Here is a 19,808-nt window from a genome sequence, read left to right as displayed (position 1 = left end):
GACCCAGTTTACGAAGGGTCACATCATATGAAGCCCTTTCACCCCCGTGGACCAATTTACTGACCCTTCATTAGTGATTGAAGCACAATGAGAAAACCCTTTCCCGCAGTGAGTAGTTCAGCTCTGGGATGCATTGTCTGACAATGTGGTGATGCAGCTTCAAGTGAGGCATTCAGAAAGGAATTGGACTGTTAAAGTTACACCAGCAGAGTGACACTGGTTAGCGCTGCTTCTTCACAGCGCCAGAGACCCATGCTCAATTCTTCCATGGCTGACTGTCTGTGTGGAGTTTGCACATTCTCCCTGTATCTGCATGGGTTTCCCCAGGTGCTCCAGTTTCCTCCCATAGACTAAAGATGTGCAGAATAAATGGATTAGACATGATATATTGCCCCTTAGTGACCCAAGATGTGTAGAGTAAGAGGGTTAGCCATGGGCGAAAGATGTTCTTCCAGAGAGTCAGTGCAGATGCAATGGGCAAATGGCCTCCTTTTACACTGTGGATTATGCGGGATCCAATGGATACTCAGTGCTTCCATTTGTGAAGCCAAGGATCCCATCCACTTTGCAAGCGACTGTCCTAAACTGTCTCACTTTCAAATATCTTCCTGAACCTACTCCCTCTGAGCCTGCACACTGTTTAGAACTGGACCATTCAGTTTATTTTGCCTCTCCCCATCTCTTCTGTCAAAAGGCAGCACCGTTCCTGAGTGTGGGATTCATAATGTGTCTCTTCCACAGTATCAGTGAGAACTGATACTGCAGCTTCTGTTTCTCCAAGAGAATCTTTCTGGCTAAAGCTGGAATTTACAAGGATTTCTGTCACTGAGACATTGTCTGGCCGTCTGTGTCTCACCTCCCTAACTCACTCTGTCTCTGTCTCTCCCTCCACCCACTCTCATCCACTCTATATGAAGGCGGGATATTGTTGCTTAGTGACTGAGTGCACACAATCTGTATATTCATCTCATCAAATAGAATTCAGCTTGTGAACAATATCATCATTTCAACCAGTTCTGAGTTAAATCAGGCACAGTTCTGATTGGCTGCAGCCCCCTGAATCTGGGGAGCAGACACTGTGAGCATTGCTGGCCTCAGAGGCTTTTACAGTTACTGAGCTGGGAAACTCCAACTAATCCTTGAGAATCCACAGCACAGAGCGGGAGGAGAGGAAAGCCTGTCCTGGGAGCTGTCAATCTGAGACAGTTTGACCCTGTCAATGTGCAGATGTGAACCTGCTCCTTCCATTCCCAAACTGTTATAACGAGGAATACAGAACGCCCAGTAATGACCAGCTTGTTGCAATGTGTTTGAATGAACATGATGTGATATCACCGAAGCAGCATTTTGAAATATTCATTCAATGTATTCTGATGAAATGTATTTTTATGCTCTGTGTGCATTCATAGAAATCATAGAAACCCTACAGTGCAGAAGGAGGCCATTCGGCCCATCGAGTCTGCACGGACCACAATCCCCCCCCAGGCCTTACCCCCACATATTTACCCGCTAACCCCTCTAACCTACACATCCCAGGACTCTAAGGGGCAATTTTTAACCTAGCCAATCAACCTAACCCGCACATCTTTGGACTGTGGGAGGAAACCGGAGCACCCGGAGGAAACCCACGCAGACACGAGGAGAATGTGCAAACTTATGCCATTGCATAAGAATCTTCCTCTGACATGAGACCGTATTTTGCCTTTGTGCCTTGATGCTGCTTTTAAAAGAAAATGTTCATGTTATGAATTTTCTCATCGAACCACAGGAGGAATTATAGAAAAATAACAGCACAGAAGGAAGCCATTGAACCTATCCTGCCATGCCAGTCCAAGGACACAGTGAGAAGTCACACAACACCAGGTGAAAGTCCAACAGGTTTATTTGGTAATAAAGCTTGCTGCTCCTTCATCAGGTGAGTGGGAGTTCTATTCACAACAGGGCATATGAAGACACAAATTCAATTTACAAAATAATAAGGACACCCTGGTGTCCTTTCCAAGCCCATCTTCCTGCACCCAGCCCGGAGCCATGCAGCTGAATGCACGATGGAGATCCAAATACTAAATGCCAAAACTTTCTTTGAGCCAGTGACTGCCCTGAATTTAATATTTCAAATCGCACCCGCTGCGAGCAGGGTTCGAACCTGCGCGGGGAAACCCCATTGGATTTCAAGTCCAACGCCTTAACCACTCGGCCATCGCAGCTGCTTATTTGTTGTTATGATGTAACCGCCTTAGCAACATTCACAGACCTTTATCAGGCACCGGAATGATGCAGAGCACAGCGTGTGAGTTGAAATTTGTTCGTCTCCTTTTAATTTGTATCTTTGTCTCTGATCCAGAACTCATTCACTAGTTCAGACTTGTTATTCTTTTTCAATAACCTTTCATTAAAATCAAATTGAACCCGAATTCTGCATCCGAAAAATAAAGTCCACTTCATTTCAGTCAAATGGTGCGTGTAAACCACAAGAGGGCGCCGATAATGTCCAATATACATTACCAATGCGATGGCCGGGAATCGAACCCGGGTCAAGGCAGCTATGCTCACCACTCTCCCACCATCGCTCACTCTGCGGAAGCAGTTGTTATTTTCATTAGTTATAATTACAAAACTACCTCAGTTGCTGATTTCAGCAGACACCAGGTGTGTCCTTGGCCAATTTTGTAAACCTGAACTTGGCTTGTCTCGTTTCTCTGGACAGTTTGAGCCACCTTTTTGCTGTTGTTTCTAACTGATAACTCTGATTAGATTTGCAGTTCATTTGAACAAAGTTTCCACTGAACGGAAATTGAAGCTGGATTTTATGTTAGAAACACATGGATGATGAGAATATTTGGTGATTTTTTTTTAGGAGTGTCCCCCTTCTGTTCTGACCAGAGATAGCTAATTAAATAAGTCAAAACTCTGGGTCAGGAACTGACCCTTGGTCAAATGCTCGCACAGTCACCACAACACCACCTGGCTCTGTCACCCCCTCTGTATTTATAGAACGAATACACAAGCAATCAAGTGGCAGAGAAATCACAGCTTAGAGAATTATATAAACAACATTCCCGTTTTACACTTTCCGATAGATCGGGGTGAGCATGGTCGCCCAATCAGAAAGCAGGTCCTTGGGACATGGAATTTGATTAATATCATGTTTTGCAATCATGTTAATCGGTCAGAACCATGTTGATGTTATTTCACTCCAATCCATGAAGGTTTGATTGAATCGTGACCTTGTTGCACAACTTGCGTTCAGCCAGGAGATGGCAGCAGGGAAAAATAATTTGGATTTGCTGTGTGTGTCAATAAATCTCGTCATCGAGGTTCACAGCATGGAAAAAGGCCCTTCGGCACAACATGTTCATGCCGCCCAATTTTTGCCATTAAGTTCGTCCCTATTGCCCGTGTTTGGTCCATATCCCTCTATATCCAGCTCACCCATGTAATTGTCTAAATTATTTTTAAAAGACAAAATGGTACCCGCCTCTACTACCTCTGGCAACTCGTTCCACACACCACTCTCTGTGTGAAATAAATTGCCCTTCTGGACCCTTTTGTATCCCTCCCCTCTCATCGTAAACCTATGTTCTCTAGTTTTAGACTCCCATATTGTGGGGAAAAGCTGTTGGCTATCTACCTTATCTATTTCCTCATTATGATATAGGCCTCTTTATATCACCTCCAGGTCTCCTGTGCTCCAGGGGGAAAAAAAGTTCCAGTCTATCCAACCCCTCCTTATAACTCAAACCATCAAATCCTGGTAGCATCCTAATAAATCTTTTCTGCACTCTTTCTAGTTTAATATCCTTCCTTCCCATAATAGGGTGACCAGAACTGTACACAGTATTCCAAACCTGGCCTTACGAATGTCTTGTACAATTTCAACAAGATGTCCCAACTCCCATGTTCAATGTTCTGACCACTGAAACCAAGCATGTCGAATGTCTTCTTCACCACCCTGTCCACATGTGACTCCACTTTCAAGGAGCTATGAACCGGTACCCCGAGATCTCTTTGTTTTATAACTCACCCCAACGTCTTACCATGAAATGAATAGGTCTTGTCGTGGTTTAATCCACCAAAATACATCACCTTACATTTATCTAAATCAAATTCCATTTGCCATTCATTGGCCCATTGACTCAATTGATCAAGATCCCACTGCAATCCGAGGTAACCTTCTTCATTGTCCACTCTGCCACCAATCTTGGTGTAAGTTGCCAACGTACTAACCATGCCTTCTAAATTCTCATCCAAATCATTAATATAAATGACGGGGTAGGATGAGTGACTTTGCAGATGGCATAAAGATTGGCTGGGTGGTGAAAGGGAGGCTGAGTTTCTTAGTCTGCAAGAAGATATAGACAGGATAGTCAAACGGGCGGATAAGTGGCAGATGGAATTTAACCCCGAAAGATGTGAGGTAACACACTTTGGAAGGAATAATTTGGCAAGGAAGTATTCAATGAAGGGCATGGCACTTGGAAGTTCTGTGGAATATAGGGACATTGGCGTGTCTGTCCATAATCTCTGAAGGTAGAAGGATATGTTAGTAGGATGGTGAAAAAAAAAATCATATGGGGCACTTGTCTTTAACAATCGGGGCATCGACTGCAATAAAATGTCATGTTGGAGTTGCATAGAACTTTGGTGGGGCCACAGCTAGAGTACTGTGTGCAGTTTTGGTCGCCACAAGATAGGAAGGATGTGATTGCACTGGAGGGGGTGCAGAGGAAATGCACCATGATGCTGTCTGGGATGGAACATGTAAGTTCTGAAGGGAGATTGGGTAGGCTTGGATTGTTTTCTTGAGAGCAGAGAATACTGAGGGGGGACCTGATCGAGGTGTACAAAATTATGAGGGCAACGACAGAGTGGATAGGAAGCAGCTGTTCCCCTTGGTTGAAGGGTCAGTAAAAAGAGGACATAGGTTCAATGTGAGGGGCAGGAAGTTTAGGGTGGATGTGCGGAAAAACATTTTTACCTAAGGGTAGTGACGGTCGGGAATGCGCTGCCTTGGAAGGTGATGGAGGCAAGTTGCCTCACATCCTTTAAAAGTATGTGTTCAGCAATTGGCATATCATAACATTCAGGCCTATGGGTCAAGTGGTGGTGGATGCGATTTGATTGGAGATCAGAAGCTTCTTCGATGTCAGAGCAGACTCGATGGGCCGAAGAGCCTCTTCTGTACTGCATGATTCTATTATTCTATAAACAAATTCACTATGAACCGTATCAATGTCAGCCATATTCTTTGCCAGTTCTCAGACAGGCACTGATTGGTTCGAAGTTTGTTTCATTTTCCAGGATCCAGCTCAATTAAATAAATGTATTTCTTATGTTCTGTGTGTCATTAATAAAAATCTTCCTCTGACGTGAGACCTTGTTTTGTCCTTGTGCCCCTGTTGATGCCTTTGTCATTCTGCTCATGCTTTGATTTTCCTCATGTCACCTTAGAAAGAACCAGAGAAATGTAACAGCATAGAAGGAATCCATTCGGCCTATCTTGTCCTTGCCAGACTGAGGACACTCAGGTGTCCTTTCCAAGCTTACCTTCTTGTTATGTAGCTGAAAGCATGCTGGAGATCCAAATAATTCTTTCCAAAAAAATAGGATTTGCAACTCTGTGGCTGTCTAAAGCATACATTTCCAATCACACTCGCTGGCAGCGGGGCTCGAATCTGCACGGAGAAACCCCATCGGGTTTCAAATCCAACGCCTTAACCACGCGGCCACAGCAGCTGCTTATTTAACAAATGAAAGCAAATCACTGCGGATGCTGGAATCTGAAACCAAAAGAGAAAATGCAGGAAAATCTCAGCAAGTTTGGCAGCATCTGTAAGGAGAGAAAAGAGCTGACGTTTCGATTCCAGACGACCCGTTGTCAAAGCTTTGACAAAGAGTCATCTGGACTCGAAACGTCAGCTCTTTTCTTTCTTTACAGATGCCGTCAGACCTGCTGAGATTTTCCAGTGTTTTATCTTTTGGCAGATCTTATTTGTCTGAATAATGTAACCACCTCAGTAAAGTTCATATTAACTTCATCAGGCACCAGGATTGCGCAACGCACAGTGCGGGAGCTGAAATTTGTTCCTCTACTTTTACTTTGAATCTTTGTGTCTGGCTGAAGATTCATTTATTCGGTCAGAGTCTTGATTTTCTCTTCCAATATTTTTCATTAAAAAAGAATTATGTCCGAACAAAAAATGAAAAAGGTATCTGCATTTTATTTCATTCCTGTCAAATGTTTCGTTCGCCCTGTTTTTGTCCACTCAGTTTAAAACACAACAGGCCGTGGATAAGGTTCAAAATAAATGACCAATGCATTGGCCAGGAATCAAACCTGGGTCATCTGCTTGGAAGGCAGTTATGCTCACCCCTATACCACCATCGCTCACTCTGCTTAAACAACCGTTATTTTCATTAGTTATAATTACGGAACTTCCTGAGTTGCTGATTTCATCAGATACCAGATGTGTCCATAGCACAGTTTGTAAACTGAACTTGGCTTGTCTCGTAGTTCTGGACATTTTAGGCCACCTTTCTTTTTACTATTGTTTCTGACTGAGAACTCATTGATTAGTTTTGAGGCCTTTAATTTCATTTAAACAACATTTCAGCTGAAAGCAAATTGAATGTGGATTTTACATTAGAAACACAGCGATGATGAGAATTTTTAATCAATTTTATTTTAGGAGTGCCCACCTACTGTTCTGACCTGCGATAGATAATTAAATGAATTACCACTGTGATGGCCAGGAACTGACCCTTGGTCAAATGTTCGCACAGTCACCATCATCACTCACCTGGCTCTGCCACCCCCTCAGTCTGAAAATCCAGCTCTGACAGTGAATCTGGTCACCTTCGGGCCCAATCGGAGGATGGTCAGAACATGTCTGCCACTGTCAGAAACTCCATTATTAGCGAGTGGGGGATGATTATTTAACTGGCTGTCACTGGTTGTTGAGGTTGTGATTTACTGTTACCTGTCAGGGCAGGAAAAACAAATAAAACAGGAAAATTGAGAGACTCCGAGAGCAGTTAATTTGTATCTTCACCCTAAAGAAACATAATGATGTCTGCAACCGCTATAATAACTGAAAAAACAGATATAACTGGCTGTTGCCGCGGAATCTGGTTAACAGATGTGGCCGTACACCTCATGGACTGCAGCGGTTCCAGAAGGCAGCTCATCACCACCTTCCCAAGGGCAATTAGGGATGGGCAACTAATGCTGACCCAGAGAGCGACACTCACATTCCATGAATGAATTCAAAGACAATCTGCGGGGAGAGGGCTTCAGAGTGTTTAACAATTACTGAGGCGAAAAACTATAACGACGCCCCCGGTATACAGAGCAAAGGCTTAAAGGAGCAGAAATTCCGTCCTGGGACCTTACAGTTGGTAAAAGTTTTGTCCTGTGAATGTGTAGGTGTGAATATTGTGTAAGAGTGGATGAAAGGGACGGGGGAGTCAGACTAATCCAACTGTGTTTGTGTGTCTGTTCTGATCATGAGATCTCCGAGTCTCTCTTGTGTAAAATAAAACAATTTTCCAATCAAAGATTCCCTTAATCCCCCTGCTGAGCCCCAAAGTGAGATTTCAAGGCAAATGGTTCGCTAAATTCAAGATTTCAGTGGAAAAGTAGAGAACATGTCAGCTATCGCGTGTGAGAGCGCGATCAGTGCAGCAGTAAAACGGGTTTCAGTGGAAAATAGAGTTCTCAGTTCGAGTGAAATCTTTTCAACAGCAAACATTCGTGTGTCAGAGACATGAAGGATGTGAGCTGGATCTCTGGAGAGGCGGAATTTCATTGCAAGGGGAGAGTTTGTGAGGAGAGAGAAACACAGAGAGGCTGGAGGAGCCGGGAGCTGACAGCAGCTTGTCTCTGCTCCGTCCGCTCTCTGCCTTTAAGTTGCTCTGTGCCGCCACCACTGGATTCATTTCGGATCCAGTTCTGACTCACACAGATTTTCCACACACTCTCGGATATGACTGAAACTGCAGCCGCCGAAACGGCTCCTCCAGCCGCTCCCGCTCAAGTGAAGTCTCCCAGGAAGAAGAAGGCGGCTCCCCGACCTGCGGCAGCCGGTCCCAAGTTAGGCGAGCAGATCCTCAATGTTGTGGCGGGTTGCAGCGATCGCAAGGGGATGTCCCTGGCCGCGATAAAGAAAGCTTTGGTTGGCAGTGGAGTGGATGTGGGGAAGCGCGGCTCCCAGATCAGGTTAACTATCAAGAGGAAGGTGGAGAAAGGCTCTCTGGCGCAGACAAAGGGACAGGGCTCCTCCGGCTCCTTCAAACTCGCTAAGAAGGAAATCCTGGGGAAAATGGGAAAGAAGGTGAAGAAACCAACAGCCAAGAAATCTTTAGTAAAGAAAACAGCGGCCAAGAAGGTGACAACAAAGAAAGCAGCAGCCAAGAAACCCGCAGCCAAGAAACCTGCAGCAAAGAAAACTCCAGTGAAGAAATCAACAGTGAAGAAAACAAGCAGCAAGAAGGTGGCAACTCCAAAAAAGGTGGTGAAGAAAGCAGCCCTGAAGAAAAAGTCTCCTGTGAAGAAGGTGACGGGCGGAAAGTCTGTCAAAAAAGTGACTAAATCGAAGGCCAAACCCAAAGTGAAAGCAGCAAAAGCGAAGAAAGCGTCAGGAAAGAAGTGAAACAACCCGAGCAAATTGTAAACCTCTGAACCCAAAGGCTCTTCTCAGAGCCACCCACATCTCTCAGGAAAGAGCTGATCCCGCAAGAAAATGATTCCTGTCCCGCGGCCCGGCTCATTCTCAATAGAGATCATTTCAAATTCAGACTAAAGCGAAACAGGCTGAATTTCATTTGCTCAATCGCCACTTTCTCGCATAATAAAGATGTCTGGTAGATTCAGTAACACTGGCGGCCAAACACCGCATTCGCGCCTCATTTTTAACCGAATCCCTGCAGTCCCATCGAGTCTGCACCGACCACAATCCCACCCAGTCCGGATCCCCATGACCCTATTTACTCCCCGACACTCCGGTGCAATTTAGCATGGCTAGTCAACCTAACACGCATTTTGGTGTGCGGGAGGAAACCGGAGAAAGCCGAGGGAGAATGTTCAAACTCCACACAGACAGTGACCTCAGCCGGGAATCGAACCCAGGTGCCTGGCGCTGTGAGACGGCAATTCTTAGCCAAACATCGATGTCAGGAGTGGGATTTGAACCCACGCCTCCAGAGGAGACTGCGGCCTTAGACCGCTCGGCCATCCTGACTCCCTTAATTTTAACACAGGAGATTGCCCCAAGCAGCTTCAATAAAGTGTTTGCAAACAGCGAGAAGCAGATGTGTGTGAGGATGTTGCGGAGGAAGATTATTGCTATAGATTCGACTGTGTTTAGGTCGGAATATGACTGACTGGGAATTGTTACGGGGCATGATGTGGAGATGCCGGCGTTGGACTGGGGTAAACACAGTAAGAAGTTTAACAACACCAGGTTAAAGTCCAACAGGTTTATTTGGTAGCAAAAGCCACACAAGCTTTCGGAGCTCTAAGCCCCTTCTTCAGGTGAGCTTAGAGCTCCGAAAGCTTGTGTGGCTTTTGCTACCAAATAAACCTGTTGGACTTTACCCTGGTGTTGTTAAACTTCTTACAATTATTACGGGACCAGGTTTAAAAACACAAAAGAACAAAGTCACGACCGGAAACGTTAACTCTGTCTCTCTCTCTCTTCACAAAAGCTGCCGGAGCTGCTGATTATTTGCAGCATTTTCTCTTTGATTCCATATTTCAAAGCTGCGGGTTTGTGGAAACACTTGTTTGTGACGGGTTTGTGTGGGGAGCTGTGTTTCGCTTCCATTGTTAATAAACGAGTTGAAATTGGCGGTTGCAGAAACTGGAGGTGGAGATGAAAGATCAGGGGCCATTCTGTGTGTGTGTGTCAGTCCGGCTCTCTCCTCCCTCCCGCTCTGTGTTTATTCTTCACTCTGTCTCTTCCCCTCTCTGCTCTCTCACTCCGCCTTCCCCAGTCAGGTCGGGGCGGGCTGTATAAAAGGAGCCTGAATGATTTCCTCTCATATTGTGCAGAGATCTGAGTGAAGAATCATCATGTCTGGCAGAGGGAAAGGACAGTAAGAAGTCTCACAACACCAGGTTAAAGTCCAACAGGTTTATTTGGTAGCAAATACCATAACCTTTCGGAGCGCTGCCCCTTCGTCAGATGGAGTGAAAATCTGTTCTCCAACAGTGCACAGAGACACAGAAATCAAGTTACAGAATACTAATTAGAATGCAAATCTCTACAGCCAGCCAGGTCTTAAAGGTACAGATAATGTGGGTGGAGGGAACATTAAACACAGGTTAAAGAGATGTGTATTGTCTCCAGACAGAACAGCTAGTAAGATTCTGCAAGATCAGGGGGAAAGCTGTGGGGGTTACTGATAATGTGACATAAATCCAACATCCCGGTTTAGGCCGTCCTCATGTGTGCGGAACTTGGCTATCAGTTTCTGCTCAGCGACTCTGCACTGTCGTGTGTCGTGAAGGCCGCCTTGGAGGACGCTTACCTGAAGATCGAAGGCTGAATGCCCGTGACTGCTGAAGTGCTCCCCCACAGGAAGAGAACAGTCTTGCCTGGTGATTGTCGAGCGGTGTTCATTCTACGCTGCAGGAAAGGATGTCCCGAGGAATGGTACATTGGGGAAACCATGCAGACGCTACGACAATGGATATCAGTGGTAAAATTACTTCTTAGGAATTCGCAAGGGCAAGGGGATCACAGTGTCCGTGTATGAATATAAGGGGTTAATTCACATTCACTGGAAATGAGTGAATCTCCATCACTCTCTCTCTCTCACACACCCACACACACACCCACACAAGCTCTCACAGACCAACACTCACACATCTCCCACCACGACAGATGGCGAAATTCAAAATCAATAAAAAATCTGGAATTAATGGCCTTGAATCAACTTTCGTAAAAAAAGACAACTAAAGCACTAATGCTCTTCAGGGAAGGAATTCTTACCTGGACTGGCTTACATACAACTCCCGACCCACAACAATGTTGTCGGCCCTCGGAGGTGGCCTACCAAGCCACTCAGTTCAAAGGAAATTTGGAGACCTTGCCTTGTGGTATCATCGCTGAAATCTGAAACTTAGCTCGTATTCTGGGGACCCGGGTTCAAATCCTGACAAGGCAGTGGAATTTGAATTCAATAAAAAATATGTGGAATTAAGGATCTCCTGATGACTATGAAACCTTTGTCGATTGTTGTATTAATCTATCTGGTCCTCCAGGGACCAAAATCTGCCGTCTTTACACAGTCTGGCCGACATGTGATTCCAGAGCCACAGCAATGTGGTTGACTCTCAATTGCCTGCAGGCAACTAGAGTTGGGCAATAAATACTGGTCAGCCAGTGGCACCCATGTCCCATGAATTAATTTTTAAAAAAATGCAAGCCCAGTCAGCGACGCTGAAAAAATGCATTGAAGATTCAGAATGAGGAGATCCATCAACTCGTTTACAATCCCAGAGTTTGCAAATACAGAATGGATTCCAAACTAGTTTACTGTTCCGGGAGCTGACCGCCAGAACAAATTGCTTGTACACGCGCAGTTCTACCAACAGAATCAGAAAGATCCCAATCCTCGAAAATCAGCAGATAATGCAAAACATATTCTGAATATGGCACAGATATAAAGGTAAAGTTACCATAATCCCAAATGACCATCCGCTGTTCCCCATCTCAACAGGGAGAGCTTAATGGTGTTGATTTAGCCTCAGGATTACTACACCTCAGGCGAGGGGCAAGGCTCAAAATATCTAACAGCACATCTGCATTTTCTTTGCCGTAAATTTGTATAAACTTCTTGTTTTCAGTTATAAACTGGAAGATACAGTATGTTTTATTAACGGCTCTTAAAAACTGTCCTGCCACCTTCAATGACATATGCACATGTCCAAATATGTCCTGCTGTTCTTGCACCCCCTTTTGGAATTAAATCCTTTATTTTATATTGTCGCTTTGTGTTATTCCCACCAAAATTAATCACTTCATTCATCATCTGCCACATGTCCTCCCATTCCACCAACCTGTCTGTGTCGTTTCGGAGTTCGACTGGAATTTCTGTAGCTCTTTTCACAACCATAGGACGTCCCAAAATATTTTAATGATGATAAAGTATTTTTGAAATGTAATCGCTGCCCAATTGCTGAACTTTTCAACTGTCTGTTCGACGACATCAGAAATTGCCAGATGGGAACGGGGAATAGTTGCTGCAGCAATGTCTCTGTGGCACAAAGAATGGCATTTTGGATTTGATTTCATTTGATTTATTATTGTCACGTGTTAACATACAGTGAAAAAGTATTGTTAAAGTATTGTTCCTTGTGCACTATATAGACAAGGCATACCATTCATAGAGAAGGAAACAAGAGAGTGCAGAATGTAGTGTTACAGTCATAGCTAGGGTGGAGAGAAAGATCAACTTCATGCAAAGTAAGTCCATTCGAGGTAAGTCTGTGAGTTCGGAAGTTCAGGATCCAGTCGCAGAGGGAGGTGCCGAGGCCCAGGCCACAGAGTTTGGAGATGAGTTTCCTGGGAATAATGGTGTTGAAGGCTGAGCTGTAGTCAATAAATAGGAGTCTGACAGAGGTAGCCTTGTTCTCTAGGTGTTCCAGGGTTGAGTGCAGGGCCAGGGAAATGGCGTCTGCTGTGGACCTGTTTGCGGCAGTGGGTACCAGCATGTTAGACTGCGAGTCATTGTCTTGTGAAATGTTCAAAGGTTGTGGGTCCGAATCTCATCGGAGTCAGCTTTCTGGGTAAAATTTGAGGAAATTAGGAACTGGTGTGTCAGTCTTCTCAGAGAAGCGAAACTGACGCCTCGAACTTGGAGGACATTCGGCCCATCAAGCTGAAACCGACAACAATCCCACCCAGAATGAGTCCCCGTGACCCCATATGTTTCCCATGCTAATCCCCCTGGCACGAAGGGGCTATTTAGCATGGCCAAACCAGCTAATGTAGCACTAATTTTTATGGCTGACCTGCCGATTCTGGAAAGACAAAATCTGCCACTGGCGTCTGCTTTGGAGCTTCCGAAACCACATGTTGACATGGTGGCAAACTCGTGTCCAAAGCGGGTGCCCTGATTTGAATTGACTGTCAGATCGAGTTTCTCAGAGGATGAGAATTATGGGAATATGGAATTGTTCTGGTCTGATCTCTCAAGCCTGAGTGTTCAAACTTCATCTTGGAACCTCAAAACACTGAACGAAGCATCACCGACGAGGATGGGATTCGAACGCACGGGTGCAGAGCACAATGGATTAGCAGTCCATCGCCTTAACCACTCGGCCACCTCGTCACGCAATAACCGCCAAGCTTTGACAAAGGGCTCGAAGTGTCAGCTCTTCTCTCTCCTTGCGGATGCTGCCAGACCTGCTGAGATTTTCTAGCGTTTTCTCTTTTGACTTCTCACCAAACCAGGGTGTTTTAACACCCGTAACAAAGAACATATTTCTCCCGCATGATAATGCTGTGTTGCTGCTTTCTTGTTAATCCGGTTCGCTGCTACTCTTCCATTCGATGTGTTACCACAGAAAGGAAAGAGGGAGACAGTTCCATTCCCTGGTCCCAGTTTGATTTTGAATTCACCGAACATAATCCGGATGTAAAATGCAGCAAGTAGTCTGAGCTTGTGGCGCAACGGTAGCGCGTCTGACTCCAGATCAGAAGGTTGCGTGTTCAAATCACGTCAGGCTCATGAAGCTTTTCTACGTCGGATTTTGTGTCTGGGTAAAATTGGTATCTTGGTAAAGTTGATTGTTCCCGAAATGACAAATTTCAAAACGATGGTAGAAATGATATTTTAGGGATGCTTCCGGTTCGCATGCTCAGTTTTGTTTTTGCACAGTTTTATATCTGAAACAATGTGTCAGAGTTGTGAGGTGTTCATTGCTTGCAAAATTAAAGCTAGGTCCACAGACTCAGATGTTCCTATGGGTCATCAAAGGAGACAGCTGACTGTGGCGATTTAACTGGATGATCCACACGTCAAGAGAGGAGCAAGGCTTCGAAGCCGGGCCTTCATGAACAATCTCAACCGATACAGGAATTAATCCCCTGCTTTTGGCTGAATAAGCTGTCCAACCATTTAATGAAAGGGCAACTCTCCGAAAGCCCATGCTACCAAATAAACCTGTTGGACTTTCACCTGGTGTTGTGAGACTACTTCCTGTGAACCTGGGACATATGGGCTGTGTTCCCAGTTAATGAAAATCAAGATGATGAAACAAATTTACTGTCGAGAAAACCCAGATTTACCTTTGGGCAGCAGCCGAATGTTACGATTTGATGTTGGTGAGAACATGATAGCAGATGATGGTTTCGATCCATCGACCTCTGGGTTATGGGTCCAGCCACTCTGCCCCGAAACGTTGCCGCTTCCTGTCCATTCCTATTGCGCGGGTGAGAGGAAACGATTCATTGTATTTGTATTCAAACAAGACCCACGTGTTGGGAAGCGCACCCTGGCTGGACAATAACACTTAACATCAGCCCGAATCAAACAGACAGAGAAAGACACACAGAGAAGCAGTAAGAGATGATCAGGACACACACAGAGCGATAGACAGAGAAGGTACCGAACAAACCAACAAGATACTGAGGTGGAACAACTGATTATGTTTGAAAAGGGATCTTCTGTTACATAAAGATATACCTTGTTTTAAAATTAATTTCATGTAAGTGTAACTGCACTCTCTGCTGTGTAACTGTTCTCTCTGTTGTGAAACTGTGACTCTGCCGTTGACAGATCTTTGCTGTGGTTGTGTCAAATTCATCCCTGTTGTGTAAATATATTCATAAGACATGGGAGCAGAATTATGCCACTTGGACCTTTGAGTCTGCTCCACCATTCAATCATATATTTCTCTCATCCTCATTATCCTGCCCTTTCCCCATAACCCATGATCCCCTTATTAATCAAGAATCTATCTATTTCTGTCTTAAAGACACGCAATGACCTGACCTCCACAGCCTTCTGCAGCAAAGAGTTCCACAGATTCACCACTCTCTGGCTGAATAAATTCATCCTCATCTCTGTTTTAAAGAATCGTCCCTTTTGCCTGAGGTTGTGCCCTCTGTTTCTAATTTTTCCTACGAGTGGAAACATCCTCTCCATGCCCACTCTATCCGGGCCTCGCAGTATCCTGTAAGTTTCAATAAGATCCCCCCTCATTCTTCTAAACTCGAAGGAATACAGATCCAGAGTCCTCAACTGTTCCTTATACGACAAGCTCTTCATTCCAGGGATCATTCTTGTGAACCTCCTCTGGACCCTTTCCAAGGCCAGCACATCCTTCCTTAGATATGGGGCCCAAAACTGCTCACAATATTCCAAATGGGGTCTGACCAGATTCCTGGTTATGTAAATATGAGCCATCTTGAGCAGAATTTTTATTTTCTGTTCTGCAAAGGTGTTTCTTGTTGTGTGAAATGTTCTCTGTTGTTCAGTGAAGATGTTTTCTGTGGGAAAACAATCAACAGGAATTTCAAGGCCGCCATTTCTGAGGCTTGGGTTCAAGTCCAGACTTACTTCGGCCGAATGGCCTACTCCTGTTTCTGTTTTTGATCAATAATTCTGTGTATCAAATCAGTTAATTCAAATTTCACCAGCTGCCATGGTGGGACTTACTTCATGCCTCCAAAGATCAGTGCGGGCCTCTGGTTTACCAGCCCAGTGACATAACCTTTCATCCCTGTAAACAAAAACACTTCATTCAGCTCATTATTAAACCTCGTCCTGAGGAAATTAGAATTACCTCCACAGAATTTCAATCTCCCAATCAATACAAAGCATTTTGCTCTAGTTGGGAACATCAATAATTTATCCAGATCAAACAGATATTGTGGAATTGTTCAGAGCTAAGATTATTTTAGAATTGAGCTAATAATATAACAAGGACGTACATTCTGAGAAAGCACCCTGCAATGTTTGGAAGAAAATGTGGATTTAATATGATGTGGGAGATCGGTTCCCAGGAAGCTCCACCAGAAATGACCGTGACAGAACTCAAACCTGCAATTTTCCGATATCATTACTACAAACACCAAAGTCAGACACTTTATCCATAAGGCCACGCAATCGGCTCATAACTACTGGAACCTGATGTTAGTACCATGTGAATAAATACTGTGAAAATATTCTTTTCGTTCTATCTCTAGATGATCCACTGATTCCTGGATCCCTGAAAATACAAGGGAAAGCCCCAGCTGCCGTACATTGTATTTTTTGATGATAAAAGAGCCTTTCACTCTGTGAGTTGCGAAGATTCATGAAGCATGAGGGATGGAGTATTAATGTATGATTATAAGAGCAGCAAGACAATGTTGGAGCTGTACAAAACTTTGGTGAGGCCATAGTTGGAGCACTGAGTGCAGTTCTGGTCAAATCACTGGAGAAAGGATATGATTGTACTGGAGAGGGTGCAGAGGCCATTCACCAGGATGTTGACTGGGATGGAGAATTTGAACGAGGAAGAGAGACTATATAGGCTCGTGTCATTTTCTTTACAGCAGAGAAGGCTGAGGGGAGACCTGATTGAGGTGTATAAGATTATGAGGATTATGGAAAGGGTGGATAGGAAGCAGCTGTTCCTCCTAGTTGCAGGGTTGATACCAAGGAAGCAGAATTTTAAGGTGAGGGGCAGAAAGTTTAGAGGGGATTTGAGAGAAACATTATTTCATCCAAAGCATGGTCAGAGTCTGGATTGCAATGCCTGGAGAGGTAGTAGAGGTGGGAAAACTCATTAATTTTACAAAGTATGTGGATGAACACTTGAAATGTCATAACTTTCAATGCTACGAGCCAAGTGCTGGAAGGTAGGAATACTTGTAGATTTAATGTAGGTTTGTTGGTGCAGAAGTGATGGGTCAAAGCGCCTCTTCTGTACTGTATGACTCTCGCTATTATCGTCAGACTTGGCTTCTCACGGACATGTGTCAGCACCCTCTCCTCATGTTTGCACAGTGGTTAGCACTGCTGCCTCACAGCGCCAGTGACCCGGGTTTGCTTCCCGGCTTGGATCACTATCTGTTCAGTGTCTGCACATTTCCCTGTTTCTGCATGAGTGTTCTCCAGGTGCTCCATTTTCCTCCCACAGTCCGAAAAATGCACTTGTTAGGTGCATTGACCATGTTAAATTCTCCCTCAGTGTATCCGAACAGGCGCTGGAGTGTGGCGACTGGGGAATTTTCACAGTAACTTCATTGCAGTTTTAATGTAAGCCTACTTGCGATGTTAATAAATGAACCTAAAACACTCCACAAATACATGCAGTCAGTGATCCTAACCCAGTGAACCAACACAAACCCCGTTCAGTAAAAACTGCAGCCAAATAAGGTTGTGTCATTGCACCAATTCTCTTTTTCATTTTCCTCACTGCAACACTGCACCTGTTCAGCCTGCACCGTCCTGATGAGAAAGACAAAATCCCGCTTCAGTAATTGAGCTCCAGGCTGCAGGTAAAGCTTGTGTGGGTGCTAACTCAGAAACTTAGCCCCAGCTCACTGAGCATTCCTTCTGAGAAGCAGATGAGACTTTAGTTTGCAACATGCAGAAAACTAAAGATCATTTCCACCATTCCCGACTCGGAAACACCCCCAGAAACAGCATCTCCACATCATCGATTCACTCCACCAGTGATGGCTGTGCTTTCAATTCTCAGCGACTCAGCTCCAGAATTCCCTCTCTAAACCTCACTGCCTCCATCTTCCTTTCCTCTCCTTTCATTTCTATCGCGTTTCCTACATTTATTTCCTCCTTCCTTTCCCCCGAGTTCTACTTCTCTCACGCTCTGACTTTCACCAATCCTGTTGTTGCTTTAAGTAAATTAGAGTTGTACAACGGTAATTCTAATAGCGGTGTCGCTTTACGGATTCTTTACCCACCGCCAGCTGTCTGATTTCTCATTGGTTTTAGCCGCGGATCGAATTGTATGACGCAATGACGCTGGGCTGGGAGTGACGTTGCTGGAACCGAACATCAGCGCCGCATTCCGATTGGTGTATGAGTTACAGCGGGGTTCTTCGATTGGTTCAGGCCGATGTCAATCGTGAAGCATTTCGCTCTATTGGTCAAGAATAAAAGGTCATTTCCATTGTTCGCGCACATGTCAGACAGACTGAGCTCACTGATTGGATGATGCAGCCATCACTCAATCAGCGCAGAGCGTCTATTGGATAACAGAACTGGCTCAATTTCTGATTGGTTTTCTCAGCTGTCGGTCACAGGTCGGTGGCTGTGATTGGACAGAGGGCGGGGGTACACACTGGTCCCATCAGACACCGGGCGGCGGTAAATGTCCGGCCAGTGGCTTCAGTCCCCGGGCCCAGATCCTGAGCCGGCGGTGGGGCTTCGGATGGGGGAAGGGTTTTGGCAGCGGGAATCCCGCCCCGCCCGGCTGTCAATCCGCAGCTCAGGGTTTCGAATGGCGGCTTCCTGTGTAAACATGTCACGCTGCAGCTCCCCAGTCTCGGCGCTGCAAACCCCGTCACACCAATCAGCACAGAGACTGGGATCTTCCATTGTTCTTGTGTGGGGCGCAGTGCCACACCGGGTTAGAGAACCTCACTGCATAGGCCAGTGAGAAATACTGGGATCTTCCAGTGCCCTGTGTCTGGGGCCAGGGCTTGGTTACTCTCAGTGGGTCTCCCTCATTGTTTGGTTCTAATTGCAGCCTCTCTCTCTCTTGCAGTCAGTCTGGGTGTTCCTGACTGATGTGGAGATGCCGGCGCTGGACTGGGGTAAACACAGTAAGAAGTTTAACAACACCAGGTTAAAGTCCAACAGGTTTATTTGGTAGCAAAAGCCACACAAGCTTTCGAAGCTCTAAGCCCCTTCTTCAGGTGAGTGGGAATTCTGTTCACAAACAGAGCTTATAAAGACACAGACTCAATTTACATGAATAATGGTTGGAATGCGAATACTTACAACTAATCAAGTCTTTAAGAGACAAAACAATGGGAGTGGAGAGAGCATCAAGACAGGCTAAAAAGATGTGTATTGTCTCCAGACAAGACAGCCAGTGAAACTCTGCAGGTCCACGCAACTGTGGGAGTTACAAATAGTGTGACATGAACCCAATATCCCGGTTGAGGCCGTCCTCGTGTGTGCGGAACTTGGCTATCAGTTTCTGCTCAGCGACTCTGCGCTGTCGTGTGTCGCGAAGGCCGCCTTGGAGAACGCTTACCCGAATATCAGAGGCCGAATGCCCGTGACTGCTGAAGTGCTCCCCAACAGGAAGAGAACAGTCTTGCCTAGTGATTGTCGAGCGGCGTTCATTCATCCGTTGTCGCAGCGTCTGCATAGTTTCCCCAATGTACCATGCCTCGGGACACCCTTTCTTGCAGCGTATCAGGTAGACAACGTTGGCCGAGTTGCAAGAGTATGTACCGTGTACCTGGTGGATTGCAGGTATTTTGCATTGAACTCAAATTCCACCAGCTACCGTGGCGGGATTTGAGCACGGATCCAGACAGAAATTAGTTGAGTTTCGGGATCAATATTCCAGCGATAATACCACAAAGACATCGCCCCCAAAATTCCCTCCAAATGAGTGGCTTGGTCGGCCACCTTTGAGGGCAGCTCAGAGTCAACCGCATTGCTGTTGGTCGGGAGTCACATACAGGCCAGACAAGGTAAGAATTCCTTCCCAAAAGAGCATTAGTTTATCAGTTGTTGTTTCTTTTTCTACGACAATCGAATTCCAGACATTTTTATTGATGTCGAATTTCACCATCTGCCGTGGCGGTGGATGTGTGAGTGTTTATATG

The 19,808-nt window shown here is 45.3% G+C and overlaps 1 protein-coding gene and 3 non-coding genes across 4 annotated transcripts; 2 read left to right on the top strand and 2 right to left on the bottom strand.

Annotated features, from left to right (window-relative positions):
- Nucleotides 1–2,125: 2,125 nt before the first annotated feature.
- Nucleotides 2,126–2,207, bottom strand: trnas-uga (transfer RNA serine (anticodon UGA)). Its single transcript has one exon. It is a non-coding gene; the product is annotated as a tRNA-Ser (tRNA).
- Nucleotides 2,208–7,985: 5,778 nt separating this feature from the next.
- On the top strand, nt 7,986–18,000 carry LOC144482254 (uncharacterized). Its single transcript, XM_078201443.1, has 4 exons — nt 7,986–8,609; nt 14,243–14,441; nt 16,200–16,252; nt 17,956–18,000. Exons 1-4 carry the CDS (start codon nt 7,986–7,988, stop codon nt 17,998–18,000), a joined length of 921 nt encoding a protein of 306 aa, XP_078057569.1.
- trnas-gcu (transfer RNA serine (anticodon GCU)) lies at nt 13,257–13,338 on the bottom strand. The gene has a single exon. It is a non-coding gene; the product is annotated as a tRNA-Ser (tRNA).
- trnaw-cca (transfer RNA tryptophan (anticodon CCA)) lies at nt 13,666–13,737 on the top strand. Its single transcript has one exon. It is a non-coding gene; the product is annotated as a tRNA-Trp (tRNA).
- Nucleotides 18,001–19,808: the final 1,808 nt, after the last annotated feature.

Source organism: Mustelus asterias, unplaced genomic scaffold, assembly GCF_964213995.1.
Source record: "Mustelus asterias unplaced genomic scaffold, sMusAst1.hap1.1 HAP1_SCAFFOLD_35, whole genome shotgun sequence".
Taxonomy (NCBI): Eukaryota; Metazoa; Chordata; class Chondrichthyes; order Carcharhiniformes; family Triakidae; genus Mustelus; species Mustelus asterias.
This window is presented reverse-complemented; position numbering and strand designations above follow the sequence as displayed.